Source organism: Numida meleagris, chromosome 13 (assembly GCF_002078875.1).
Source record: "Numida meleagris isolate 19003 breed g44 Domestic line chromosome 13, NumMel1.0, whole genome shotgun sequence".
Classification (NCBI taxonomy): domain Eukaryota; kingdom Metazoa; phylum Chordata; class Aves; order Galliformes; family Numididae; genus Numida; species Numida meleagris.
Genome location: NC_034421.1, coordinates 8,771,046 through 8,781,079, shown reverse-complemented (window position 1 = coordinate 8,781,079; position 10,034 = coordinate 8,771,046). Strand labels below are relative to the sequence as shown.

Below are 10,034 nucleotides of genomic sequence, written 5' to 3'. Positions count from 1 at the left end.
CTGCGGCTCTCGCCCCACGTGCTGGGGCACAGCAAGGCGCACGTCGGGCGCGTGGTGGCCGAGCTGGTGCGCGCCGCCAAGGCGCAGGGGCTGCAGCCCGGCCCGCTGACCCTCAGCCTGCGCGGGGACTTCGTGCGCATCGGCAGCGCTTACGAGCAGCACAAGGTGCGCAGCCCCGACTGCTTCGACGTCCTGGTGCCGCTGCGCCTGCCGTCGCGCCTGCAGCCAGAGCCGGGCCGTGCCGCGGGGCCCGCGCCGAGCGGAGCCTTCGTCTGCGGTCTGCGGGCGCCTGCGGGGGCCGGCTGGCCGCGCCGCTACCGGCCCTTCGTCGAGGGCTTCTGCGCGGAGCTGCAGGGTCGCTGTCACCTGTCCTCCGCGCTGGTGCTGCGCTGGTTCCAGGGCCACTTGCAGCGCTGCCTGGGCGCCGTGCGGTACCGGCTGCAGGAGCGCTGCCGCATCAGCCTGTCCGCCTGCCCCGGCCACCCGCCCACGCTGCACATTCGGCCCTGCTCCGACTACGTCTGCTGCCACATCTCCATGGCCGTGCGCCTCATCCCCGCCATCCCGCTGGGCGACGCGCTCTACCTCACGGCCCTGCCCCCCGACGTGCCGCCGGCCGGCCCGACCCACGAGGCGCTGTGGGGCCTCAACGCCTCGAGGCACGAGCAGCGGCTGCTGGCCTGGCTGAAGGAGCAGGCCCCGGCCTCCTCTTGCCACCTGAAGTGCCTGCAGCTCCTCAAGGGCCTGCGGGACCTCCGCGGGCAGGGCCTGGAGGAGCCCTTCTGCTCGCAGTGGGGCCGGGTGCTCTCCTCCTACGTGCTGAAGACGGCCCTCTTCTCCCTGATGCTGCACGGGCCCCTGGAAGCTTGGGACGAGCGGTTCCTGGTGGAGCGCCTGGAGGACCTGGTGATGTACCTCAGGGACTGCCTGCGCAAGCAGACGCTGATGCATTTTTTCCTGGGCAACACCAGCCTCCCCGAGGCTGTGGCGCTGCCCAGGTTCCTCAAGGAAGCTGCCCCGGTGAACTTGCTGGCCGCCTTCGATGGGCCCACGCTGGACCTGGCCGCCTTCCAGCTGCTCTACACCTGGAGCCAGGCGCCGCACCTCATCAGGACGTACAGCAGAGCCCGGTACCTACGGCCAGCACCCGCTGCGTGTCGGCACAGCTCTGAGGCACGGCAGGAGCTGCCCGGGGAGTGAGGGCATCACCTGTGCGCCTGCCTGCAGTGGGACCCGCTGAGATGTTCTGTGGCTTTACCCCTGACCTGAGAAAACTGGGAAACCAAAGGCCAAGACTTAAGGAAACGGCAATGACTTTTATTTTTAATGTCATCATGGTGGGTTGTTCATGGGAGAATTACAAAATTTATGTGGAAGTGCCTTAGTGGGAAAGCATTACGTTCAGTCGGTTCAAACTGACAGTTCTGGAAGTCTATCTTAACTTGTCCTAGTGGCAAAACTGACCTTTTCTGAGATGTGATTTTTATGATACAAAGTCCATTTGGGATTTAAAAATCCTGTGGGTGCAAACAAAACCTCTTACTGTGCCAAGATGCTCTTAAAATGGGATGAGCATTTGATCAATTTGTGAGCATTGATCACAGTCTGAAATGCTCAATGACATGCTTTAAATTTCCTATGTGATGTAATACATCGTGCTGAATGGAAATGTAATATGCATGTTAATGCAGAACTAGAGGGAGAAGTGAAACTTCTGGTGACAGCATGAAGAATCTAGTTGTGCATTTCTCTGTTAAATGAAGGTTATGCTGAAGGATTGAAATACAGATAAAAATAAACAAATAGCACTTTATTTTCACTAAGGCCTTAATTCTAGGATAATTGGCTGCACTAAATACTGTGGAGAAGGCATTAGTATTTTATTAAAGGGATGATGTTTGAATCATCCTCAGGAAAACCTTCTTTTTACAGAAATATTCCGGGGTCGTTTGTTTGTGGGTTCTTGGTTTTGAGATGTGTTGAGTATGATTTTCTCAGAATGTGCTCTAGCACAGGGACCAACAACAAAACAAACTTTCTGTTAAGATTGGAACCAGCCTTCAACCAGTCCACATCTCACAGATGTGTTCTGCCTGCTGTGCCCTCCAGGAGCAGTTTGGTGGCATTTTGGGTTGCCGCCAGCCCTCTGCCTGTGGCACTGATTTGACCAAATGACCTGATGAGGTTCTGTAGTACTTAGCAAATTGTTAGCTTATTGGGGGGAGGAGGAAGTAAAATATTTCAGGGTACTCGAAAACGGTTTGGCACTTATGGTACAGTGAAGCAGTCTTCGGCTGTGGGTTCTGATGTATTGTAAATGTAGGCATCAGCGAGGTAATTTCCACTCCTTGTGGAAAGAGTGTATGAGAATACTTCCCAAAGCCCTCATATGGCTGAACAGGCAGCATCCAGCTGTTTGTTAAACTTCTCCGTTGGTCTTGGTTGTGAGGTTCAGCTTGAAGGAGTGCTCAGGCTGTCAGCCTCTGCGTGGTGTCTGTGTCTTTGGGATGACATGTAGGGCTGTACCACAGCAACTCTGCAGGGGTCCTCCCTGCCTGGTATGGGAGCCTCATGTCTCCCAGGGTGTCAGCAAATGCAGAATTCCAAATCTTTAAGTTAAAATATAGGGTCACCTGCTCAAGTGTTTGATGTATTGAAACCCTAAATTTGTTGCAGAATTGCTGATGCTCAGGAAGTTGAACGCGTGCTTTATTACCACCACTCTGCATCCTAGGTGAGCACTCTGAAATGGATTATAAATTATGAAATGTAACCCCTGGGATGCTTTAGGATGACTTGAAATTACTAAGACACTCCTCCTCTCCCTGATGTACATACTGGTGTGCTTTCTTCACAGCTCTATGCAACAAAGCACAAAACATTTGTAAGATCTACAAAGCTTTATACAAATCTATTTTTCTAAATGGAAACACTCCCCAGGCAGATGTTAGCCTGCTTCTGTCTCTATTTTTTTAACTGCTCTTGCAGTCTTATTTTCAGGTAATTATAGACAAGGTCACACCCGCAAGTTGGGTTATTTTTATATATGAAGCACTGTGCTTCTTTCTACAAATAAAAATAGTGTATTTAAAGGTAGTATTGATCAAATGTTCTTTGCACATGGTATTTAAGGCTAAGTAAGCTACCTTGGTTGTCTTTTTGTAGCAGACCACATGTACTATTTTTGCAGACTTGTGTTATTCAGTGTTTGAAATGAATACAGGGCTGTGGTCAACACTATTGGATCTTCAAGGACTGGATAAGTGATCCAGGGCATTGTGGCTGCCTGCACACCCAACAGAAACACTCCAGCTGTTCATTCTGGCATCACAGCCACTTCAGCCGGCTGCTGGTCTATTCTCATTACTGTGCATCCCTCTCTCAGAGAAGTAATCCCTTCTGTGAGGGGGATGCATGCTTGGTGTGTGTTCTGTACTGGTGGAAGGCTGTAAGAGGCTTGCTAAGAACTCTGTCATTGAAGTGGACCAGAAGGAAAAGATGGTTGCGTTCAGGCAATTCTTGGCAAGGAGAGGTGGTAGAGGATAGGGGTGGTTTAGGCAATGGAAGTTGGGCTGAGGAGTGGGTGAGGGTGGTGGCAAGCGGTCAGTGAAGATGCACTGAGCTAAAGGACATGAGTATGGGGCTGGAGGAGATCTGAAAATGAGGCAGACCTGGAGCAATGGAAAAGCAATTCAACTGGGTGTTGTTTTGGCAGTATTTCCAAACAGGCTGAATCCATCTGGGATGAACAGTTAGGCAAAAACTCACTTTACTAAGCCACAGAGGCTTATATTCTGTGTGTACTCTTGCTCAGTGAGGCATTTTGAGTTTATCGTAGATGGTGGCAGGAGAAAATACGTGCATTTGCTTTAGCCTTGGTTTGGGCAAGCTTTCCCAAGGCACTACGTGCATGCTGTTGGACCAACCTGCAGCTCTGTTCTGCACCTGAGGCATTAAGTGTATTTTCTTTATCCAGTGTAAGGCAGATGTTCACAAATGTGATTGGCAGAAGGAACTGATGGAAGTTGGGTTCTGGTAGAACCGTGACAGCTGTAGTAGTGGCTGTTGTGTCTTGGTGCTCTCACAGAGCCCTGTCTGCAAGGAGGAGTGCAGGGAACTGACCTACGGGAGGAATCCCTCCTCTCAGCAAGCAGTACTGCAGTCACGCAGCAATGTTCTCAGCATGTCTGTGCTGTGCATTAAGGTCAGAACCGTGCTGTAAGTTCAGCGTGGCATCCTCTGTGTGTGGAAGCTGAAACGAAAATGCAGAAGAAAGAGCATGTTACTTAGCACTAATGTGGGCTCTTGGTTCTCTTCATCTGCAGGCTAATTTTACAGAGATTTTGTGCATGTGAAGTTGTTTTCATTGAACACTGAGGAGTCGCATTTGTAAAAGAATAAGTTTATTTACCAAAATGCATATGCATGACTTCTTTTTGTATTGAAAAATCCTATGTATTTCTCAAGGGCATCATTATTTCTTACCTGACTAAATGTTTCAGAAACATTCCTCCTCTTTTAATTTGAGTCTACAGAGTAATGTAAATTTTACATGTCTGTCTGCAATGGACATTTTTGGTACAACTATTTTTTGCTGGTTAATAATTAGACCAAAGATTAAAGTGTTCAGCTGCTATTTTTTTTTTCCAAAAAGTGTTAATAGGCTCAAAATGTCAGCCCATTTTAAGACATTCTTTTCCTATTTAACATCAAATTACATTTGCACTTTTATTGTTTCCATGAAGTCGGTGTTCTTATTTTAATACTTCACTGTAGTAATAAACAGCTGTTGTAATGCATCTGTGTCTCAAGATTTAAATCCCTTCTTGTTGTTTTTCTTTTGTTATTTAGTAAAGGCAACTCGCAACCATAAAGGTTTCTCTGTAAGTTTATATACTCTTTAGGAGGAGACTAGTACAGTGGCAGAGCCGTGGGGAACCAGGAAGTCCACACCTTGGAGCTGTGCAGAGATGCGGGAAGAGAGCCAGGAGTGCTGAGTGTGGCTGGCACGGGCGGTGGTGGCATGGAGCCCTGAAATGGGGTACGTTGGGTTTGTGGCTGTGTTGCTCTGAGGTTAGAGAGGTAGTGGTTCTTGTTTCCCTGGCTTCCATTTTAGGTTGCTGCACAAAATCTGCTTTTCCTGGTGCTTAATGATGAGCTAGGACTTCATTTCACAGCGTCCCTATGAGCCTTTCAGTACATGGCATGTACAAACGCATCTCTGTTCCAAAGCGTATAGGTTGTGCTTTATTAAATACGGCAAAACTCCCACTGAAGCCAGCAGGAACTGTGTGAATGGACCAGCAAATTACCTGTCCTTTACTGCTCTTTGGTAAGATGCCAGAATTATATATTCATGGCTTGTGCTAATGCTCCCTGTTAAAGAATGAAATAGAAGCAAAAGCTCTACTTTTTTAATCATTAAATTAAAGCTATGCTGAAAGTAACTGTCTTCAGATCTTTGTGTGCCTGCTTCCTACCTTGCAGGCAGTAGTTTCTGTAGGAGGGGCAACAAGCATTTTAGAGAGTTCTGAGAATGTCCAGCTAACGGGCTTCTCTCTTGTAAAGACTTAAAAAATAGCAATTTTTACTGTTAACACTCAGTCACCCCAGTCAGTGCTGGGGAAGTGCATTTCAATCTTTACCTCTTTAAGAAAAATTATCTCATATGAATGTCTTCTTTTAGAAGTAATAACAACCCTCTTCTCTGCAGTATTTCTCTGCTTGAACCCTGAGTTTCCATTAAGCAGAAAATCATCAGAGAAACACAGGAGTTTCTTTTCATGATAAATCTGTTATTAACCAAGAATTAACTGGCCTAAGGACTTACATGTGTGATATCCAAAGAAAAGACTGTTTGCATCCAACTCATTGGATAAATTGTTTAAAATCTTTCCACTCCTGTGCAAATACCTCCCTTGTAATGCAGCCAAGGTGAGTAGTGAACTGCTGATTAAGTACTGCAAGTTAAAGCTGCCTGGAGGGGAAGGACTCTTGTGCGTGCATCCAATTTTTCCAGAGCTGCAAAGGAGTTCAGGTAGGATAAACATGCTTTACAAGGCTGTACAGTCTGGGTAGCTCAGCACCCTGAAGTCAGCAGGCCGTGGGGCTGCCTATAGGCAGAGCTGCCTGTACCTCGTGTCACCATCTTGCACTTCTCAAAGGCACAGTATGGCTGATAGGCTGCCTCTGCTCCTTGTGTGTATCTGCAGGGCCCTATTTTAAAGCTGTAGCCAAAAAACTGGCATATTTGCAACCGCTTTAGAAGAGAATCAGTGTGTCACACTATTAAATCAGCAATAGAGCTATAGATAACATATGCTCTGTATCTGCACGACAGTCTGTTAGTATTCAAATAGTGATGTACATGCCAAACTCCAAAAGGTTGTTACAAACGCATGTGTATCAAATGTCATTGCATAGCGGTTTTCTGCATTAAGGAAGCCTTATTTTTTCCATTTAAAGGATAGCGATACTGATTCAGAGCCTTGGAAAATTTCTGTGTACTCAAGTTATAGATCTGCATTTCTTGAAACCCCTGGGATTTTTTTTCTCCTAAAACCAGGACCAAAGCTGTGGGCAGAACAGTCACTTCTCTGGCTTGGGCTGGGTGTGATAAGGGCTTAGAGGAGTTGCCATGATAGTAATGGCCTTCCACAGGTCTCTCTCCCTCCTACAAATAGTTCATACACAAAGAAAGTGAGGTAAGGAGTTGAGAAGGCGGTGACAATGTGGGCTAAATGGCTTTAAAAGACAAGCACCACTGGAAACGCAGGCCCTTCAGCCAGGCTCACAGGCGCTGAGAAGTGCTGCGGCGTTTCCTGGTTCCTGCCGGCGCGCAGAGGCAGCGGCCGCGCTTTGTGCGAGCCGTGCGGGAGCAGAGCTCCAGAGGAAGTGACTCATCCCTCTGTTTCTGCTGTGTGCGCCTTCTCTGTGCTGTGCAATGCGCTTGGGATATATCCGTTGGGCTTCTTGGAAACGTGCCCTGCAGGCCCGCGTTGGGGCAGTGAGGCAGCAGAGGCGCGTTACGGAGCCTCGTTTAAGTGTCACTGGGCTGTGCCGGCCTGGCTGCTGTGGGCAGCATGTCCTCGGGCTCCCCTGTGCTCTGCTTGGGGCAAGCAGGCTGCCAGGGGTGGCTGTCAGTGTGTCAGTGTGGCTGTGGAACGTCTTAGTTTGTCTCATACTGCTGGAGGCCTGCGTAAGTGTGATTGAAAAAGGAGAAATTCACTAATGATAAGGATTCTGAATCATGGGCATTTCTGCAAAAAGTGTTTCTGTTCATGGTCTGTAGGTACTTTCCCAGAAGCTGTCAGAGCTCAACCAGCCCTCCAGGCCCTGCCAGAGACAACAAAAAAGGGCCAAATATTAAAAAAAATAAAACCGAGTGGAGGGGAGTTGAGGGAAAACACAGCACCATGAGCAGGCTCCAGGGAGCCCATGAGCCCTCATCTCTGCTTTTATGTCATTGTGTTTTCCAGAGTGCTGTGAGCAAGTGGTAAAGCTCTGGTTAAGGTGGTTGGGAGGCACAGTGCAGCCCGGTGCGGCCCAGTGCTGCCTATTGCAGGCTGGTGCTGCATGCTGACAGCATTGGTCTCCCTCTGCATCTTCTCAGTGCTACCTTTCTAGGGGGGTGACCAATTAAAGTGGATTGGCCTTAACTGTAACATCTGCTGTGAGAAGGCAGCAGTTCGTGGTAAGGATTTGGCAGATTGCGTACAGTCGGTTTTCAAATCCTGCAGGAGCTTAACTCGTTTAGGAACAAAGCAAGTCTCAGACAGAGCTCTTGTATCTGCCAAAGCATGATGCTGAGTTTTTCCTTTTTATCTCTTCGCTTGTGTGAGTAACAGCGCTTTAAGCTCGTCTCTTGAAAACCCGCAGCGTTTACAGGGGCACATGGGGCACATAATGTGCTTTCAACGCTCAAATAATTCTTTAAGGAAGATCGTTAAAGTCTTCCAAAACGATCCCTTTGTTAAGAGGCAATTAAGAGCTAATTAAAATGAAATGCTGTGGGATTAAATTAGTATCCAACTTGGAGTGACAACAGAATCACCCACGTAGAAGGGCTGGGGGGCAGATGGGGAATAAAGGGCAGGGCAGGGGGAGGCAAGGGCGGCTCTGTGGCCACGGCAGCTCATGGCCGCCAGCAGAAGGGTCTGGCCTTGCTGGAAGAAGTGGAAGTGTTGCTGAGAGCTGGCTGGGATTGGCACAAACCTCTTTGCACATCACATCAGAGTTTGGTCTTCTGAGGAGGAAGGTCGTGATCTGAGCTCTGCTCTGCAGTGCCTTCTGGTGCAGGTGCTGCTCCCAGTCTGATGGCGGGGGAACATGTTCCCCAGGGTCTGGGGAAGGGCTGCACCAACACCAGGTTCTCTTTGGCCTATACCAGTATTTATAACAAGATTTTCACATCAGAAGGCTCTGGGAGCCCCAGGGTTTGAGTATTTGTTGGATCATCGCTGGAGTATCTACTTGTGCTTGGAATGTGCAAGCGTAGAGCTATTTTATTTGAATAAAACCTCTTGCTCTCGGTGGTTAGCAAACAGAGTTGCCCTGGGCTTTCTCCTGCTCCCTACCCCTGTCCCACAGTGTGTGAGCTGAGGGGCTGTGTTGGTGCCGGCACGCACACGGGCAGTGAGAGCAGTGCTGTGCTGGGAGCGTGCAGATGGCAGAGAAAGTAACTGTGGGTGGATAGCAGTGCTCTGACTGAAAGCAGGATCTGTGTAAGGCAGCATGTGTGTCCCGGCTGCTCTGGCACGTTTGCTCCTCAAGAGTGGCCAGAACTTGTTCTCAGCAGATTTTCTGCCCCCATGATGGGTCAGGACCTGCAGAGGAGGCAGCAGACAAGCAGCCCCTTCTTCTTCCAGCATGGCATTTTCATAACCTTCAATGGCATCCCAGAGGAGCGGGGGCAGGATGGCGACTGCGCTCTGCCTGCAGCCGGTCTGCTTCTCCCACTGGGGAAATCCAGGGTGAGGTAATGCTGTTTCTCTCCCTTCTTGGAATCTGCTGTGTTGATCTCCAGTTCAACACCACGTAACTGCTGCTGTCTGCGCTATACAAACAAGGGTCTTTGGTCAGATCCCAGCAGCAAGGATGAATTTAATCACCTGGGTTTTAGCAGCTCCTGCAGACTCTTGCACATGAGATTGGCTCAGCTGATGATGAAGACAGGTTTGCCTTCAAAGCATGGGCCTGACTGTGGGCTGCAGCGAGCACAGTGCATTCCTCTGCATGGTGACTTTGGTATCCATTAATGTCTCCATGAGGAGGAAATTTTGATTCAGAAGGGACTCCTTTTATTTCTGTTGGGTCCTCTCAGCTGCATTTGCAGCCTCCTTCTTCACCTGAGCTTCATCCAAGTGAAAACACTGCGGGGAAACTCCTAGGAGTGGGATGCAAGCAAGAAGGATGGAAAAACAGAAACAGATGAAACCAAGGCCTAGCAGCCAGAAATATGGAGTGATCCCATGTAATTCTTAGCTATGGCACTGCGGTGCTTTAGAATACAAATGACTCTTTAACCCATTAAGTTTAGGTCTATTGTGTGATGCAGTATTTGCACATTTGCTTAATGAGATGGGGAAACCACACATAATGGTTTCTGCTGGTGTGACAGGGTGATGGTAAAAGGAGGCTTTTGTAATAAAATCCATTCTGCCCTTTTGAACCTGCTGAAATTGTGCAAATGATGATTTGGTGTTTGCAAGTCAATGGCCATCATCTCATCTCTGCAGCTCCTCCTTCACGGCTCAGAAGCTGGTTTCATTGCTGTTGATTTTGTGTTTTCTGAAGCCCTTAAGCAAACTCTATCCTTCTGTTTTGGTCATTTGCTTCATATCTTAAAAGCTTTTCTCCTAGCAGCTGTGTTTAAGTGCTTTGGGATGACTTTTGCTACATTTTACAGCTGCACCACCCTGGGACTCCGTTAGAAGCCTTGCTGATTGAGTTGAAGGAACCGTGTTGGATCACATGTGTTTCTGCGCTAACTTACATCCCTTAGTTGGAAAGGAGAAAGCAGCAGATGCCAATTC

General features: G+C 48.6%; 1 protein-coding gene across 1 annotated transcript; it reads left to right on the top strand.

The window, feature by feature from the left end:
- ITPRIPL2 (inositol 1,4,5-trisphosphate receptor interacting protein like 2) lies at nt 1-4,874 on the top strand (the record flags this gene model as incomplete). Its single annotated transcript, XM_021411756.1, has 1 exon — nt 1-4,874. A coding segment is annotated over one exon (1,200 nt), but the record flags the coding sequence as incomplete, so codon positions are not given.